At 38.0% G+C, this 20822-nt stretch overlaps 1 protein-coding gene across 1 annotated transcript in view; it reads left to right on the forward strand.

Annotated features, from left to right (window-relative positions):
* The window catches only part of KCNN2 (potassium calcium-activated channel subfamily N member 2), a 196246-nt gene extending 190531 nt beyond the window's left edge, over positions 1–5715 (forward strand). Inside the window, exons 7-8 of the mRNA XM_081231100.1 lie at positions 1888–1957; positions 5162–5715. Of these exons, the coding sequence (XP_081087226.1) occupies positions 1888–1957; positions 5162–5449 (358 nt within the window). The 3' untranslated portion in view covers positions 5450–5715. The remainder of the gene's footprint in view (positions 1–1887; positions 1958–5161) is intronic.
* The last annotated feature ends 15107 nt before the right edge of the window (positions 5716–20822 follow it).

A 20822-nucleotide genomic window follows, 5' to 3' on the forward strand; every position in this document is an offset into this window, starting at 1 on the left:
GTGTTTGTTAGGAGATAAAAACAGGATAGGACTAGCCTGAGACATTTTTCTTATAATAATCAAGAATTGGAAGAGAATTAAAGGGAATAACTCTCTCTCCATCTGTTTTAGTATTGCTTAATGTCTTGTTTGAGTATCATTTAGTCATCTAGAACACCTCTATTGGTATAAATCCAGCACTTCAAAAACAAAGTCCTAATTGAACCCTCTTCTTTTCATACATGAAGAAACTGAATGTCAGGTTAGGGCCAAGGAGGACAGACTACATGTCTGACACTTAGTCTTTCTAGAACATTTCTCTGTAATGACCCACATATGTTTAAAGATGATTTGCTTGGGTTTTTTGTTGTGGTTTTTTTGTTTTTTTGACTTGTTTTTAAAAGGCACACATCAAGAATTGTAACCCTTGTAAGTACTTAGAGAAACATTTCTCAACAACATATTAGATTTAAATATATGTTTGTAAATTTCTTTTAGACTAAAACATATTCCATCACTATAATAGCATAAAAAGGAGCCAGTTAAATTAGTTCCAAGTCTTCTAATAAAGAAACACATAGTCACAAGTTCTAACCTTAAACTGTTTCAGACTGTTAAAGATCATGTTGTAAGCAGGTGTCAGTTCAACTCTTACTGGCAGAAGGCACTGTCTCTTCACTGTGGAGCAGATTTGGTGACATATTGGATACCCACATTTCAGAGCAAGATCACTGAGCATCATGAACATGTGTTACAAAAATCTCCCTGGCAGTAAAATCTTGCCCTGTGATTTTTTTTATCCCTTTAACCAATTACCTTTAATTTAAATTGGGAAATACTCACTCAAGCGTACTCTCTCCAGCATTAACACTATACTTTGTAAAGGACTCGTCATCAAAGTAATAAGGTTAGCGTGGATTTTTCACAAAGTAGCTCAGAGAGACCTGCTTCTCTTTTGGAGCATGGCTTTGAATTGTTGGCTTAAAGGACAATCAACTACTTTTCTCTGGTTGGAAAATCTTAATTTCTTGCTACAAAACAAGCACTGAGTAAATGTTTGTTGAAATATTACTGTGAATAAGTTAAGGAATAGTAGGTACTCATTCGGAATGTGTCTTTAAGAAAACCAGCCTTTTGACTGTCAATCAGATATACACATTGATATTTAAAAGTTTCTAAAGGTAACTTTACCAGTAGAAGAGATCCCACCTGTCAGGCACTTTAATTGTCCTGTGCCTTTATCTACAGTAAAAATTAAAGGAAGTTCTCCCAAGGAAATGGCTTTGGCTTCCCTTCAAATTCAATGGCAGTTTAAGATAAAAGTCAAGTGAAATACAATGACGAATAAGAGAATTATGTGTTTTGAGTTATCTTGCTGCTGGTTGAATAAAAGTTTTATCTTTGCTAATGAGAATCTCACTTATCACTGTGTTTCATCAGGTTCAAATACCTAACCCAATCCATTTCAGACTAAACAGGGCTAACACCTGTATCTAGTCACATAGGCATAGGAAGGTGCTCACTGCTTCCAACATTGATAAAATTCCAGTTGCTTTGCAATTTTCTTCCTATGTCTATTTGTCACGATACTGGGTCTTTAAGGAATGTTTTGGTTTTTCTCATATGGTTAAATCCTTATGAGCCTTTCTCAGTTCAACTTTAACTACCTAGTAAATAGTTGTTCTAAGGACACCTCATCTCTTTCTCTGTCCCTTTCTTCTTGCGGTGTTGGGGAAGCATGCTTCTCATTGTACCAGATACATAACCAGTTTGGACTTTACGCCAAATATTCAAGGCATTATCCATGCAGTTATTTGCTCTTGTCAATTTTGTGCATGCTCTTTGGAAGGCTTACGATAGTCGTAGGGAAGAAAAGGAACCTTTCTGACTTCAGATTCTGTCTTTTAGATTAAGAAGTGTAAAAATGGAGCAGAGGAAACTGAATGATCAAGCAAATACCTTGGTGGACCTGGCAAAGGTAAGCTGGGGTCTCAGCCCTCATGACTGCATTGGAACTAACCACTGCATAGAAATCAATAATGCTTCAGGAGGAGGCCACCCCAAACTTATTTAACAAATTAAACCAACAAACCATGCTGACATGATGGCCCAACTTATAAGAATTCTTGTGAAATTCTTACTTAATATGCACTTTCCCTACATACATTGTTCAACCCCATTCCAAAAGCTTTCCTACTTGCAGTGATTTGGAAGTTCAGTAAGAAACGTGAGTGGACTATGAGATAGTACTTTTGGGATGCTTATATGTAGTTTAGTCTCATCTCTGTGAGAGCAGAACCACATCCTGGGTTTTACTATGAGGTTCAGGGCTAAATAGGACTCATCAATAAAATTATTTTTTATATATTTTAAGCAACAGGCTTTCTATCCTGTTCCATTGATCTACATGTCTATTTTTGTGCCAGTGCCATACTGTCTTGATGACTGTAGATTTTTAGTATAGTCTGAAGTCAGGGAGCCTGATTTCTCCAGCACCTTTCTTCTCTCTCAAGGTTGTTTTGACTATTCAAGGTCTTCATACCACTTTTTAAAAGGACATTAATAGTCCCCAGTTCTTCTATCACAATTATATGCTTTATCTGGTTTATTTTTGGTTGTTCCTCTCGAGTGAACTCCACTTTCAAAATGTGAATATTTGTCAACAATGACAACATTACCTTTCAATGTTATAAATTCTATAGGAGGCATTAGAATAGATTTATGTATAAGTGTTGAGCCTGTTAACATGAATCCTTTGAAAGAGGCAACTCTCAGTTGGACCTGTGTCCTGCTGTTTGTTTGCTATAACTGCTATGTCCTTTATAAAGCCTCCAGTATATTCTCCAAAAATTACATCTATTTTTCCTAGTCCCATGAAATAACACAATTATATTCGTTTTTTAATGTATATCAATAATACATACTGTATAAATATGTTGAAGATGAATATTTGATCTCTTATACATAGAAGATGATAAGTGAAGTATTTAATGACTTACCCCTGGGAGATCATATATCATTCATTTAAGCTGGGCAGCACACACATATGAGGCCTGAAGATGTGCTCAGTATTTACACACATTGTTCTCACTGGGACACATCATGAACAAAGATGGGGCAGGTTCTTCCACCACTCCTAGATCAAATGATAAAAGAAATTGAGTATTTTTATGAAAAAATAAGAGACCCCTTGAAAATAATATATTCCACTATATGTAATATAGCATATATAAATACATATTATATATACTATTATATATAATAGATATACTCTTGAAGTAAAATTATCTATCTATGAGGCAAGAGTCTGTGTCTTTCAATTATTTATTTTTTTCTGGCTGTGTTGGGTCTTCGTTGCTGCACGTAGGTTTTTTCCTCTAGTTGCGGCTAGTGGGGGCTACTCTTAGTTGTGGTACATGGGCTTCTCATTGTGGTGGCTTCTCTTGTTACAGAGCACGGGCTCTAGACATGTGGGCTCAGTAGTTGTGGCTCATGGGCTCTAGAGTGCAGGCTTAGTAGTTGTGGCACATAGGCCTGGCTGCTCTGCGGCATGTGGGAACTTCCCAGACCAGGGCTAGAACCTGTGTCCCCTGCATTGGCAGGCAGATTCTTTAACCACTGCACCGCCAGAGAAGCCCCTCAATTATTTCTTTAGCGCCATGCTTATTATGTTTGCAGGACTATCCATGCCATAAGGGTTCAGTATTTTCTGAACGAATGGATGTTGCTCATATAGTCTAAAGTTAATGCACTCTGTCTTCCTGGCGAAACTCAAAGGTGGTGCCTGTGTTCCGAACAGTAACTCCCTTATTTAATCCGTTCGTCATCATTTATCACCATTAAGAGGTTGTTAAGCAGGATAAGAGCACATATTATAGAGGGAAATAAGATAGGAGGGCAGGCTTAGCCAAAGGGGTCTAGGCTTGGGAAAGGCTGCACTGGGCTAAGGTTAATGTCTCCAGCCTTCCCTTCTTGGCCACCCCCTTCCCTCTCTGGCTCTGAGCTGATCAGCGCTGAGGTCTTCTTTCCCCATCTCCTGGCTATTTCCGGAACTATAACTGGGAGTCAGAGTTATGAATACCCTTTGGTCAGGACAACCAATTGCAAAATTCTCTAGGACACCAAAAGCATTTTCCTATTTCAAACCACTTAGTTCTGATTCAGCCATAGCCAACAAGGTGGACTGGTAACTTTAGTGTCTCCCCGAACTTTTATTCTCTCAGTAGTTATCTATAAAAATGCTATTTGGGACTTCCCTGGTGGTCCAGTGGTTGAGAATCCGCTTGCCAATGCAGGGGACACGGGTTTGATCCCTGGTCCGGGAGGATCCCACATGCCGCGGAGCAACTAAGCCTGTGAGCCACAACTACTGAGTCCGAGTGCCACAACTACTGAAGCCCGCGGGCCTAGAGCCCGTGCTCCGCAACAAGAGAAGCCACCGCAATGAGAAGCCTGTGCACGGCACCGAAGAGCAGCCCCCGCTCACCGCAACTAGAGAAAGCCTGCGCGCAGCAACGAAGACCCAACGCAGCCAAAAAATAAATAAATAATATTTAAAAAAAAAAAAATGCTATTTGACCCAATGGAGAGCCTGTAATTTGGAACATAGGAGAGCAAAAAGATGTTCAGGAATTTTTAATTGCTTTAAGTTACGAAATTACTTGATCAAATCAGTTTGTCCTAAACTTCATTCATATTCCACGCTCAAAATTTCTGCTACATCCCAATACCATCTGTACTGTTATGTATTGTTCTTTAAATCGGCTTGTTTTTAAAAATCAGCCTTGCCCTAATTAGTATTACATGTTGCAAAATGAATTTGACATGCTAACTTTTCTAACAACCATTAAAATATATACATAAATATGAAATCAAAACATGTTTGTCTACCTGCACACCACCTAAAATCCTCCAACATACCACCAGCAATACCTGCACACCATTTTCTGCAACTGGATCAAATTAAGGCCTAAGATCTTTCTTTCCTAAATCCTGGCATTGAACGGACACACTGAATTTGTTTTGCCAGGTCAAGTGTTCAGTTAGCTGACCCCACTGTTGCATTGCATGTCACCGAAAGGAGACCAGCCCTCAAGCTCTGAGAATTGATAGTTTGCTTCCAGGGCAAGTGTAATTAAACCTTCGCTCTTCATCTGTTTATTCTCTCAATCCTGTTTCCTAGACCCAGAACATCATGTATGACATGATTTCCGACTTAAATGAAAGGAGTGAAGACTTTGAGAAGAGGATCGTCACCCTGGAAACCAAATTAGAGACTTTGATTGGTAGCATCCATGCCCTACCTGGGATCATAAGCCAGACCATGAGGCAGCAACAGAGAGATTTCCTCGAGGCTCAGATGGAGAACTACGACAAGCATGTCCCCTACGATGCTGAGCGGTCCCGGTCCTCGTCCAGGAGGCGGCGGTCCTCCTCTACAGCACCACCAACTTCATCAGAGAGTAGCTAGAAGAGAATCAGTTAACCACAAAATAAGACTTTTTGCCATCATATGGTCAATATTTTAGCTTTTATTGTAAAGCCCCTATGGTTCTAATCAGTGTTATCCGGGTTCTGATGTCAGAATCCTGGGAACCTGAACACTAAGTTTTAGGCCAAAATGAGTGAAAACTCTTTTTTTTTTTCTTTCAGATGCACAGGGAATGCACCTATTATTGCTATATAGATTGTTCCTCCTGTAATTTCACTAACTTTTTATTCATGCACTTCAGACTTTACTACTACATTATATGATCTATAATAAAAAAGAAGTTAATTTCTGCACATACTTGTTTGGTCACTTGAGATTTCTAAAGGTTCACTTCTCACATTATTTTCAAGGTGAAATGACTGATTATCACCTGATGCATGTTGATCATTTTTACTTCCCAGTTTGCCAGTTGGAAGAAACTTTCCAATTACTCCATACCCTAGTCACTAAGACTTTTCTCTCATTATGAAATATTGTAGTCAAAACCATTTGGCCCAGCCAGCTTACTATTCTTTTTGAGTTCACCATGTCTCATTTCCAATTCAGTTTGTTTCCAAATTACGTGGAAAGTGATGCTGTTACATCAAAGCCTATAGATAAACTAGGGGCACAGAGGCTTTCAAGAATTATTTTATTCCCAGCTTACCAGCAAATTTACTTGAAGAAAGTATCAGGGTGCACCACTGTCTATGAACTAATGTTGCAGAATTTTAGATCTAAACTACTTATTTCATCTCTTCACATGTATTTATTTATCATGAGGGACCCGCGATGCACTCTTAAGTGTGTGGATTACACACACACTTATTCACGTATACATGTGATTGCGTAGCTCCCAATAGCATAATCAACGTAAATGAGTGTAACTCTTAACATGTCACGTGCCATCTGGCAAATGGTCTGTACTCTTGGTCTGTGTTTACATGTTTGGTACAGGGAGGTGAATGGCAACTAGTAAATTTCACAAGTTTTATTACGCTTGTTTCATGGGCAGTTAAGATGGGTTTCTGTGAAAGGGAACTGGTTAGTCCTGCTGCAAACACATCTCTTTCCAAATTTACTCTAAGAATCCAGTGGATTTAGAAAAACCACCTTTGAGGCGACAGCAGTGTGGACTTCCCTCATGTGATGGTCTGGAGGGTCCACAGGAGGAGCTGGTCAGTGGTAAGGGTAACACATCGGAAAAATAAGGCTTCATTTGGACAGCTCTTAGGCCAACCCTCTTGGGTTGGCCTAAACTTAAAGATGACTCCTCCATTTTCAGAGAAATCTGCTTTTGCTCTCTTCTCCTTTATTCTACACCATACCCTTTGGTGTCTACCTTACGACACTGCAAGTTGCTAGTATACCAAGTATTTTTCTTCTTTAACACAAAACGAGAGCTATACATTCATCACCTTGCATAATTCAATGAACAAAAGCACTTTCATAACTATTCTCTATAATTGAGGCAAAAATCAAACATTTCCATTCAACATCAAGGACATAAAAGTATGATTCCTGTAGATTGCCTGAGAGTCACTTGCCATTTATTATCCATCCAGAGTGGCTGAAAATGACGCTCTTTCACACGTCTTATATATGTCAGTGTAGGACAAAGCCTGGAAATAAATGAAAGAAAAACTATTAGAGCACTGCTTACCAGAACATACTGCTGAGTTAAACGAACTGCAAAATCCTACTCCATCAGGATTTCTACTTCATGGATGAAATCAAAATTTTTCTTTTATTCTGGGTAACATACAAGAATATATCAAGTATTTGGTGTGAACACTGGATGTAAGGAAGAGAGATTGTGAAAAGATGATTAATTTCTTGCAATTGTTGCAGTTAGTTCTTGTATATGCTATCTCTACTGTGACTAAAAGGCCGAATAGCAGACATTTCAGTTTAATTATCATCTTACTGATCAATTAGCCCCACCATCCCAGAATACTAGAAGATTAGGGCAAGAATAATGTATTGTTCCTCTGGCTGAGGAAGAGAGAAGAGAATGTGAGTTTTAATTTAGATTTCATTGTCTGCTGTTTATTCTCCTATTCCCAATTAACTGCAGCTCATGTAGGATGTAATTCTTTAGTCCAAAATTGATCTTACTTTTCCTGTTTCTTTATGCAAAGTATATGAAGACTGGTGATGATTCAACAAAAGTGTATGATCTCTTGTTTGTGTATTTTAAACAATACCAAATAACCACAATTTTGAAGAGGAGGTGAGGACTCATCTGTTGCATAGACCTTGTGGTCAGCGATTTGCTGAATTGAACCCAACTCTACCTGATATTACCAAGCCTCTCCCCACATGGCTTTAAGAAAGATCCTCTGAGGGCTCCTTAGATAACCAGTCTTTAGTGAGATCTATGACTTTCTCTAATGTATGCTTTGTTTTCCAAAATTTCTAATGTTAATTGAGTCTGTTACACTTCAACTGACCACATCCTAGCCTGTCTTTTCTCTACAGCCAGTACCATATGACCACCACAAATCATTGTGAATTACAATAGCACCACCTTCCTCAATGATTTTCTTCATTTCCCCTACTTATACACAGTGTCATGGGTTAGCCACTAGAAAGAAGACTCTATGCTCTCAAAAAAAATAATGAACCAAAGTCATAACAGGTAGTAGATCTAGGAAATTTCATATGCTTTCTCCCTAATTTCACCTCCATTGGCAACAGTTTTCCAAGAGACTCTCCAACTAGGTATCTGTAATGATCAAATAACTATATTCCAAAACAATATGGGACTGGGAGAAAAATCTGTTGGTTAGGTTTCATTCAAATCTTGAGAGATGGATTAAAGTTTTACATCCCTACTGTCTTTCAACTTTGCCCAGTCTTGAGAAGTAGAATGACAAAATGGAAAGAATACGGGGTTAAAACAAGTCAGAATTGGGTTTGGAACTGAGATCTGCTTCTTGTTATAGCTCTACGTACTTGAAGAGCCTTAATCCTTCTGAGCCCCCTTTTTCTCATCTACAAAAGGAATATAAAAAGACACAGATATCAGTGGAGCTCTGTAAAGCCTTGCATCTATTTTACCAAATGATGGTAGAGATTCTTAATGCTATTTCCAATATAAGGCAATAAATATTAAACACCCCTAAAATATTACCTAGCTTATTATAATTTTAATACCTCTCAGTAGAAGTTATAAATTCTCCCCCTCACCTAATTAATTCTTAGAACAAGTTACTGGACTCTGGATTCGTTTATTAATTTCCTGATGCTATCACTGTTTTTTTGTTTAATGTGGTCCTAGAATATCAACAGGTATACATGCTCTTTGATTCTGTCATACTCTTACTTCTTCTTGTCATCCCAGAAAATCGCTTCACAAAAATGATCCAGAAATGCTGATGGTGATTGTGCCCTATGCTTAGGACTTGGAATACTTGATTACGGGTGTGCTGGTACCATCAACCAAGACTTGGACCAAAGGGCTCACTTCCTTTTCCAAATCCATCCCTATAGGCTCAAGTCTATGAGCCTTCACATACTTCTCCCTGTCTGTGTAACCCTCCCTGACACAGTGTATGTGTTCTCGCTGAACTGTCAAGGCAGTCTATTCAGAAAAAATGATCAGACTGGTGGTTTGACAAATAGAGTCCTGGAAGATGTGAGGCTTGGAGCCCCTGCATCAATGGGGATGACACGAGGAATTCTTTCCTCACTGTCACTGTTGCGAGAGGCCCTGCTGGGCATGCCCTATTTCGGTTTCTTAGGCCAGGAAACAACAACAACAAAAAAGCCCTGTCAGTGATGCTTTCTAATACTTCTTCTACTAAATATGTCACAAGTCAGTGAACCCAGAAATGGAAAATATAATGTCACAGATATTTCTTATTTTGAACTGTTAGAAATACTTTGAATTTTTTCCCCCTGACCTAGGCTTTTCTCCAGTTATGGGTTTTCCTCTGACCCAATGTTCTTGCTGTCCCTACATGGTAGTGGGGGAGGGGAAGCAGTTACAAAAGTAATTAGAAACTAGTGGGCCTGCTCATCCTGGCAGTGTTAGGATCACTGGATTGGAGCTCGCTCAACTTCAGTTCCAGCTAAAAGTTGAGTGTGAGGAAGGTAGTGGTCCACAGACCACAGCCAAGTAGGAAGCTGAACAGAGGGATACTTCCACTCCAGGCCTCCCACTTTCTTAATAACTTGCCTTCTCTACTCCTTGTTAGGAAAGCAACTCTTTCCTCTCTCCATAGCCCAGCTATTTAGTTATCAATTTCCCTGCGGTCATCTACCGTGGCCAAAAAAAAAAAAAAAAGAAAAAGAAAAATCTGGAAACAAAATATTTCTTGTTAATCAATCCTAACAGTTAAAAAAAATATTTGGGGGCAGGGAAACCTAGTACCCTCAGCTAAAGTAAAAGAAGGAAAATATTTGAGGACTTTAACTCAAAGAAAAAATGAACATGCACTGTGGGATATTTTGCGGATATGAGGGACAAGGGACTCAGGTCACAGAACAAACTCTGTTCCCACCCATGCTCTGAGGCAAGGCCACCTATCACCTCTGCTAAAACTGGGCAGTTACTGAGCCCTCAGTCATGCAGGCCAACACCTCACGTGCTTATAGAGACTGTGGCCACCAGCCCTCCTCAGATGGAGGGTGAGGGATGAGACGTGACAGTAAAATAAAGATATCGGCATCTTCACTGTAAAGAAAGAATCAAAACTGCTTTAGGAAGAAGACATTTGGTACAGCATACAACAAAAATCTAACACCTTCTGGTCATAACATTCTAAATCTACATTATTCTGTCTAAAAGCCCAGAATCTTCACCATGCCACCAACTATCCCTTTCAGGGGGCTAGAGTAGATGCAGCCTGTCTCTTCGGTTTTTACACATATAATGTGATGACGTGTCACTCTGAGTCTGACTACCTATCATCCCTCTACCTCATTCATTCTCACTTTCATTAGTTATACTGCTTATAAATGGAATTGTTAGGTCAAACATTCATATTTTGGGGAATATAAGTCCAAAATAAGCCTTTCTGTTGGATAAAACCACGGTGCTTCAGAGAAAACACAGTGACTAGATAAAAGGCTTTAAGTGAGCTAATATTTTTGTTTTTGAATTTGTAGAGGGAAAAATATATACTATAAGGAAGTTTTGGCATCCCTTAAATATGACTGCAATAGGGCATTTTCACTTACTTTCTTTAAAACCTTAATTTTATATTACTTGTATATGTTCTAAACCATGTTCAGGGAGTTTGAGGATTATAATTCTCTTAACAGAGAGCACTGGCAACAAAGGTGTTATTGCTCTTAAATCAGGCTGCAGTGGAGAAAAAAAGGTAACAAAAATTTTCCAGTGATTGGGCAATATCCCCAGTGTGAAATCCTTTGTACCTGCATTAGATTCCTGTCCCCTCTCTTTTCTAGAAAGAATCACATTAAGAGGATATTTTTTCTGTATCAATAATAAAGAGGACCTGAAAGATTAGTAAAAAGCCAAATACTGCTTTTTAAGAAGCAGTGTTTGATTTTATTTGAAGATTAAATGTTTAGAGGAAAAACCCTTTGCAACAGTATTTAATGAAAACTTGTTTATAAAGAGGATGAAAATAAAGGTATAACATGTGTTTTCATTTCTGGTTTTGATAATTAGAAAACTACAAATTAAAACGATTTTGGAAAAACAAAAAACACCAGCAAGAAAGCATACAAATGAGAAAGCACAAAAATGAGAAAGCACAAAGCAAGCAGTCCAAAGTAAAATGTAACATGACAACCTGACAAGTACACAAGATGGTTTAATTTATACTCTTCAAGAACAGAAACTATAAGATTGAGTTCAACACAAAATGCATCCATGTGCTTTTTAGAAAAGACATAAAATTATAGAAAAAAGTTAAAACCCAAATTACAGCAGATAATTTAGGCTAGTGCAAACAAACAGAAACAGTGGTAGCAATATTCATTTCAGATTAATGGAATTTAAGAGAAACAATAAGAAGTTATAAAAGGAAGACTATGTTAGATTGATCACTGAAGAGAAAGCTGACATGAATTGTATGCACTAAAGAGCAAAGCATGTAAAGGAAACCTAACAGAAATAAAAGAAAAAACAATTGTTGTGGTAGATTTTAAGATCCCTTTCAGCCTGGAGGGATCAAATGAACCAAAAATTAATAGTCATGGTATCAAGAAAAATAAATATTATCAGAATTGGCCTAAGAACTAACAGAAACATGAAAGATGTACTTTTTAATAAATGACCTGGAGGAACTAGGTAGGCATTTTTAAAACGATAATACTAGTTCCATGCTTTACATCATACAAAAGATTAAACTCCAAATGAATCAGAGAGCTCAAAGTGAAAACTAAAACTACTCAAGTATTAGAACACAACATGGATGAATTTCTCTAAAACCTAGGTATAATGAAAGGTTTTCTAGACTCCAGAGGCAATAAAAGACTGATTAATTTGGCTACATAAAAATAAAAGAACTATTGCATAGTGATAGAAGAAAAGATGGTAAGCAAACTTAAAAGAAGGTGATTAAACTGGAAGAAATATTTGCAACATTTTTCACAAACCGAGGACCAAAATCTCTAACATAGAGAAAGAATTCCTAAAATTGAGAGAAAAAGTTCTAAAACCCTGATAGAAAATAGAAAAATGGGCAAAAAAACAGATGACTTACCAAAAAGGGATATAAACTAATTCTTAAACAGATCCCAACATATGCATTTCATCCATAAGAGAAATGCAAATTAAAACTACACTGATATACCACTTCTCACCCATTAAAGTGGCAAAAATTAAAAGTTTGACAACCTAGTTTTCTGGGAAGTGGGTATACAAGCACTTCAATACTTTGCAGGTGGGAATGTCAAAGGGTCCAACCCTCTGGAAGGAAATTTGACAGTATTTAAGGAAACTACAGTGGATTTCTTTTTGAACCAGAAATCCTACTTTTAAGTTTTTTTCTCTGAAGATTTAACTTCAACATTATGAAAGTATATACAAACAAGGTCATAAATTATAGCATTACTTGTAATTGCAAAACATCAGATACAATGTAAATGCCGACATTTAAAAATGTTTCTTCAAAACGGAATACTATGCAGCTGCATAAAAGAACAACGAAGATCTCCCTGAACAAATAGGGAGTGACTTCCAGGATTTACTGATAAATGTCAAGAAAGCGAAGTGTAACCATATATATATGTAACGGTATACATATATATGTATAAAAAGGAGGAAAAATAAGAAAAATACACCTATTTTTGCAAAAAGAAATACTGGAAGGATGAGCCAGAAAGTAATGAAACTACACCTACAGGGCACAGGTGGGAATAGGGTGGAAGGGATGGGGAGGAGAAGCTGACACTTATCCGTGCATATTATTAACAATTTTTACTTTTTGAATCATGTTAATATTTTTATGCTCAAAAAATTCTATCAACAAGAATATGGGAAAAACCCTAAAACAGAATACAAACAAAATAAACCTCATTGTATTTCAAAAGAAAAATAGAACCATATCAAAGTGCGTGTGTTGAGTGGGGAATAACCTTAGTAATATTTTACAATTTTTTATTTTGTATTAGTCATAAGTTTACAGAAAAGCTGCAAAAAACAAGAATTCCCTTATATCCCTTACTTTGCTTTCCCTAATGTTAACATCTTACATAACCAGAGTATACTTATAAAAACAAATTAACTTCGGTACAGTATCAACTAATCAACAGACCTTTAAGAACCTCAGTCTAAAGAAATTTATTAGGCTTGCTTTTCGCAGTAGAGTGGGTTAGCGTTTCTGAAACTATTTTCTGTATAGTGGAAGGTTGAGAAAATGAGTAAATCTATTGAGGACAGTGGGACCAGGTTTCTCACTGTTGAAGAAGGGAGTTACCAGTGCAGTATGGCATTAGGCTGGGAACAACCTTGTGCCACTGCAATAGAATTAGGGGCGTCAGTATGGACTCATGGATACAGAAATAGATAGATATATATTTTTAAATAAACATATGTTTGTGTGCTTGTTTCCTAATTCTGTTTACTGAAAACACCTAGAAGCAAAAAAAAAAAAAAAAAAAAAAAAAAAAAAATCCCCAACCTAGTGCTCCGATCTTGTATTCTTAAAACAAGTCTCTGATAAACACTGAATACCATCCTCCTTGTAGAAATGCAGATTCCAGGAATAGGGCAGGGAAGTTTCAGATAAGACTGGACATCTTATGCCTGAGAGTAAGAAATATTCAAGTGAGAACATGAGGACATAAAAGGCACAAAGCCCAGCCTGAAGATGCACACATCATAAAATCATAAATCTGGGATAACTGGAGCATCAAAAATACTGAATATTAATCGTTTATAACCCATTAAATTAAAAAAAGAATGCATGAATCCATGCTTAATAAATAAAAAAGCAATACTCTTCCTTATAGTGGGTGAAAGTTTGTGGAGAACAGTGTGGATTTTTACAAAGTATCAAAATATCTCCCAATACCTTATTCTACTAATTACAAAGGGTTAATTGTAATTTTACTGTTGAAAGAAAAAAAGTAAAGAAAAACCTAGTGACCACTTCCTTAACTAAGGAAACGAAATAATATCACCAATAATGGTTCAGGCCAATGTCATATGCCTCCTGATATGATGCAATAAGGAGGGTGCATCATGTGTGTGATGTTCCTGCCAAAAATGCACACCTGAATCTAGTGATGAGGAACTAGCAGACAGTCCAAAGACACAGACCCCAAAAAAATGCAAATTGATTTTTTTAAAAAAACCAACCTATACTCTTCAAAACTATCAATTTTAGAAAAGACAATGAAAGCCTGAGGAAATATTCCAGATTAAGAGAAACTGAATATATATAACAACTAAATGCTAGTCATGTTTCTGGATTAGATCCTGGACCAGGAGAAAAAACAAATTATGAAGGACATTTACAGGGAAAACTGGCAAATCTGAATATGGACTATGGATTAGGTAATAGTTTTGTATCAATCTTAAATTTTCTTATTTTGCTAAAGATATTGTGATTATAAATGACAAGGCTTTGTTCTTTAAAAATACATGTTTAAGAATTTATCATAGAGGAGCTTAATGTCTTCAGCTTACTCCCAAATGATCCAGAAAAATATCACCTGCTGTGAGGCAGAAAAGGGGCAGGGAGTGGGGGGTTGAAGAGAGACTGATAAAGCACTATGGAAAAAAATGTTAACAATTAGGGAATTTAGTTAAAAGTTATACCAAAGTTCTTTGTATTATTTCTACAACTTTTCTGTAAGTTTGAAATTATATCTCAATTCTATCAAGAGGAAAGTATAGTCAATAGGGGGAAGGTATAATAAGAAGAGTTCTTTACAGAAAATAAAAAGAATGGGATAGGTCTAATACAGTCATAGAAAGCTCTCCAAGGCATAGTATTATAGTTTTCTTTTTAAACTTGGAAAATAAATGAATTATCACCCCACTTACATAACACACAAAACCATACATGTCTCTGCATTCATATTCATATGTGCAAAGGCTATTAGAATGCTGACTCTCCTCTGGGGCTCAGTTCAAATACTCCTTCCTCTGTAGCCTTCACTGCTCATCCCAGTTGAAAATAAATGCTCCTTCCTCTGGGCAGACAGTTTCCACATTTTCCTCGGGTCCTTAACACACCCTGCCTCTTGCTGCAGCTGAGACATAGAAGACCTCTCACCCATGAACAGAGAACAAACTCATGTTTATCTGGGCACCCCTCAAAGAATCAAAGCCTGGTGAATTCTACGTGCTACGTGCCCGTGAATGCTTGTTAACTGAACAGAAATATGTTGGCCTTGCAGCCAGTATCCTAGCAAGCATCTTTGATCCTGATTAGAAGAAAAATATTCCTTGTCTCCTATCAGTGCGTTTGGAGTTCTAAGTGTTCTCAAGATACTATCTTGAGCAGTCAGTTGCTCTTCACCTAGAACTTGATCTGGAGCTCCTGCTGCTTGGAGCCCTCCAGCAGGCTGAACACGGCTGAACCACACCACGGCCAGGCTCCAGGGATATTTGCTTTCAAACACTTAACATTTGCTTTGTGTTCCCCTTTTATTAGGAAGATTAAAATGGAAAGGGAAGCAAGCGAGGCAAGGCTTTCTTCTTTTCTCTCTGCAAGAACAGCTTGTTTCCATGACATTTATACAGGGAGCTTTTTCTAAATGACAAGCAGATTGTTAGAAGATGTTATTTTCTGTCTCTTTGCTTTGGATCTTCACGTAGTGGGTGTAATGTAAGAGAGACAGCCTCACTAGGAGGGTGACTGTCAGGTATATGGATTCGGCAGGGGATCGGGTAGGGGTTTGTTGAATCTATTCTGTTGGGGTTGCTATAGCAGCAGCCTAACAGATTCTGGCTAGAAGTTGTAAGATGTATTCGTGTTGTTATTTTTTACATGGAGTAACATTTCTGAAGATGTAAGTGTCTACTCTTTTTAGCCTTTTCTCTTAGTGAAGAAAATTGAAGGCTCAAAGAAGAAGCCATCCGGGGGGCAGCAAGAAGTCTGAGCACCCAGGCCCAGATGAAGTGGCCAGGTTTAGGCTGAGGTCCGGGCCTGTCTTCTGCACAAAAGAGGTCAGCCTGGAGGCCATGACAATGGCCGAAGGGAACGCCCGTCCCTCCACACCTGACCCCAGCCACACTCCATGCATGTGAGGGGTTACCATCACCTCCCATGCGCATCACACTGTGCTGGTTACAAATTGCTTTCCCTCATATTACCCTTTTGAGAGAACTCAGAAGACTGGCTTTATTTTACATCACACAACTCTCCTTTTACTAAGCCCATCACCATTCTCACTGTTACTGCCTTGGTTCAGGCCTCATCACCATTCCCATGGGTTTGACCACTGTGTCTCTGAGATCTTGGCATCCTCTGCTGGGGTGGGGGCTGGGATGGGGGAGGGGGGAGATAAACTACCCTACAAAACAAACTTTGTTATGTCATTCCTCCTCATGGAAGAACACAATTGGCTCCCTGCCGTCTACAAGACAAATCCTAAACTTCTTAGGCTCTTCACACCTAGTTCCAAATGTCCTTTCTCCCTTGCACTTTCCCTGACTGTGCTAGCTGCCCCTACCCCCGAGCATCCTACAGTGTATTCCTCACACACATTATGCATGGAATTACCACTATCTGCCCACAGATTTTTGTTAGTTTGGTCAGTAGAGCTTTTAGAAAATAACTTTGAGCTCGAATAACTCTAAACAGGCATACACTCTTCCGTTTACCACAGGCTCCTTTGGTATCTCTGCCTACCCCCGCTCCTCTTGGCTTATTTATATCACTTGCTTGGCCCCTGAAGGCATTGGAATTTATGCCTCTTGATCCAGAACTGCATTTCCTTCCTGGGAATTAAATCCCCACCATCATGATCTAGAAAAAATATCATCTACCAATTTAAAACATGGCACGACTTGCCCAGGAAGGTGGGCTGCTGCATTTGCTGGGCTCCCTCCCACTCTCCTCATTCCTCTACAACAGCACTGATGTACTATTATAATTAACATATAATTATGTTTATGTCCTTCTACTCAAACCATATTGTCAGCTTCCTTAGAAGAAATCAATCTTAAAATATTCTATATACACACTGACAGGCAGAGTGCTGGACTGTGTGAAAATTTGTTAGATAAATGAACACCATTTTACAGGTGGCAAAACCAGGTCTCAAGCTGGTTAAGCATATTCAATGGCACAGACCCAGTAATGGGCAATGCCTGAAGTTGAGTCCTGGTCTTCTAACTCTAAGACCAGGTTTTTCACAGGTTCCCACACTCCCAGAGCCTCAGAAGCAAAAAGGTCACCATTCCTTTGTTCTAGTTAATTGTCTTCACTGTGTATAGCTGGGTCCTTACATCAGGGAGGTCTCAAAGCTAAAACATTAAGTCCATCTGACATTTGTGGTAGAGAGACTAGCAATAAAATGTAAATATTCCCAAACATTCTCCTTCCCTCACCTTCTAAGGAGTAGTTTGGCTCTGGGTCTACTGTTGTATCTTCAAGGACAATGGAATGAAGCAGGAATGAAGGAACAAGCCCAAAGAAGGGGGTAGATGGTTCTAAGAGAGTAACTTGAGGAATGTGGAGTAGAAAAGATTGAGGAGTGAAGAAATGAAAAGATGGGAAGGGAAATAAGAGAAGCTACTGAGTCATGTGAGACTTGGTAAACCATGGCTCAAGAAAAGTTTTAGGAAATTTTGCTGCACATGAAGTTGTTTAATTTCCTGCCTCACCTCTCCCATGAAGAATGCCTTCTTGTAGAGGTCTCTATGACCTCTCCTCCAAGCCCTCGGAGTCGTATTTGTGTTTGCCTGGGATATGCCACAGTGCTGTGTTATGCAAAGCAATAACATCAAATCTCAGAGCCATTTGCAACATATTTACTTATTGTCTCATGTCCAAACTTAAGAATGAAGTAGAGAGGAGGTGGCATGTGAGGCAGATACCATCAGGGACAGATTAATGTGGCCTTCTTGAGGAAGTGACCTTTTATCATTATGAAGTGACCCTAATCATCTCTAGTGATTCTCCTTGTCTTGAAGTCTTCTTTGTCTGAAATCATTCGAGCTAATCTATCTTTCTTATGATTAGTATTTGCAGGGATATCATTTTCCATAGTTTTACTTTCCATGTGTCTGTGTATTTACTTTTAAAGTGAATCTCTTGAAAACAGCAAATAATTGGGTCTTGCTTTTCAATTTTAATCCAGTCTAATAATCTCTGCTTTTAACTGAAATGGTTGGTCCATTTATGTTTAATGTAATCACTGATGTGGCTGAGTGTAAGTCTACACCTTGCTGGGGTTTTTTCTAAGTGTTCTATCTGGTTTTTGTTCCTCCTTTCCTATCTCCTTTTCAGTTAATTGAATAAATTTTAGTATTCCGTGCTAAAAAAAACCCTTAAGAATCATCTTATTAGATATTAGAGCAGAGGTCCAGAGAAACCACATGATTTGTTGAGTTTCTTCCAAAGTCAGAAGAGATAATAAAAAAAAAATTTTTTTTCAGACATTGAGAAAGGGCTGCCTGAAGATAAAATAGAAGAGCTAGGATCCTCCAGGATGCTAATAAATAAATTACAAGCAAGGTGAATTAAAGAAAAAAAATCTTTTGTGTGAAAAGCCAAAGTTTTCAACCATGAAACACACTGCTCTTCTGTTGGATGGGATTTGTAAACCACGTTTTATCAACCCCCTGCATCTCTGCTCCTCTATCTAAAGTAGGAACAAATGAAGCAATGTCTAAAATTCCTGTGTAGACAATAAAACTCTTCACTAATATGCACAGAACCATTACTATTTGTTTCACCAGCTTTCTCCAGTCTATCCATTTTAATCAACTTAAGATCATGGCAGAGACATCCTGATACCCATGTTTCTTGAAATATTTCACTCAGTAACTACATTTTCCCTCCTTTACATATCATACAGCATAGTGCAGCTGCATAAAGAGAAAACACTTTTACATTATAATTGAAACGATGTTTCAGACATGGCTCAAAGAGGTGAGGAGAAATACTCTGAAAGTCAGGAGGTGACAACACATTCAAGTCAGACATGAGCCAGCTGAAGGCATGTATGGTATACACACATTTAAGGATGTTGGGTTGAATAATTCAGCAATATACTGGTTGGCTAGTATGCTTGACTTCCTCCATTTCTGCCATCAACTGACTGTGTGACTGCCCAGAGTATTCACGCTTTCTAGTTCTCTAATCTTTCAAGTATACCATGTTCATACATTAGAGTACTTAATATTGTGTTAAGGCGTTAATTCTCCCTGAATTGATCTATAGACTAAGGCTATCTCAATAAAACCTCAGCAAGTATTTCTGTAAAATTTGACAGACTGATTAAAAAATGGAAATGCAAATGCAAATGAGCTAATATAGCCAAAACAACATTGAAAAAGACGAAAAGATCTGGAGGACTCAAAGTACCTGATTTCGAGATTTATTTGAAATCAGTGTGATATTGATATAATGGTATAATATATAAATCAAGGGAACAGAAGAGAGTCCATAAAGTTACAAATAAATTTATAAATATTCAGAGAGAATATATGTAATGTATATGTGTGTGTGTGTGTGTGTGTCTACACATGCACCAAGATAATTAAACAAGAAAAGGGTAATTTTTCAACAAGTGGGACTGAACAGTTAGATATCCATATTTTTTAAAAGTAAAACTGACCCTTATGTCATAACACACATAAAAATTGGGAACTAGAGCAATGGTTTTTAGTTTTCCAAAATGCCATGGGGTTTGGTAGTCCAAAGATGAATTATCTATCCATAAGTTTCTGTATGTTCTCTAATGGGTTTCCTGACAATTCTGTTTAAAGTAAATGAACACTACCACGAGTCCAATGTCCTTCTTAGAGAAACTAATTTCTATGAAAGCATCAGTGGAGATTCTATTTTTTATGCTACATACATTTTATACAGAAAAATGCCACTGTTATCCAGAGAAAATGCTTTTCAATTTCATGGACTCATTATGAAACCCACATTTGCTATTTATTCCATCATCATAATCTTTAGCAACAGTGAAAAGCTTTAGAAGTGTTTGGGTTTTAATGTTATTTTTGTTACCTTCATAAAACTAGCAATTTAGGACACTTTGGCACCCAAAGAAGCTGACAGCTACTGACATTGCAAATTTAAGAAATGCTGTACTTGGTATAGTTAAAAATCATCCAAGCATGTAAATTTTGCTGAATGACCATTCTGATGTGCTTAACTATGCAAGTGATTAGCTTCTTTATTGCCATAGTCCATCATTTTCAATTATCTCTAAGAAAAAAATAGACTGATTTGCTAACTTCATGCAAGGCAGTAAGAGATAGTCATGGATCAGTGATTTAAGAAAATATTGGCGGGGTTTCCCTGGTGGCGCAGTGGTTGAGAGTCCGCCTGCCGATGCAGGGGACATGGGTTCATGCCCTGGTCTGGGAGGATCCCGCATGCCACAGAGCAGCTGGGCCCGTGGGCCGTGGCCGCTGGGCCTGCACATCCGGAGCCTGTGCTCCGCAGCGGGGGAGGCCGCAATGGTGAGAGGCCCGCATACCGTAAAAAAATATATATATATTGGCAAAAGTTAACAACCATTTATTAGGACATTCCTATGTGCTTGATACTGTATTGGATGTGAAATCCAAAAATGGGTAAGACATATTCTCTTATGTAGGAATCCAGACATGTGTCTCTGCGGAGTTCAGGGAAAATGTACCTGGATTAGCTTAGATTAATTCTGTAATTGCTTCAGTTTTCTACTCAGGCTCTAACAATGTGATCTTGATCTGACAGATAAAGAAGTGAACTGAGAATCAGATAATCTAATCAGG

The sequence above is a fragment of the Mesoplodon bidens genome (genome assembly GCF_964165515.1).
Source record: "Mesoplodon bidens genome assembly, chromosome: 4".
Classification (NCBI taxonomy): Eukaryota; Metazoa; Chordata; class Mammalia; order Artiodactyla; family Ziphiidae; genus Mesoplodon; species Mesoplodon bidens.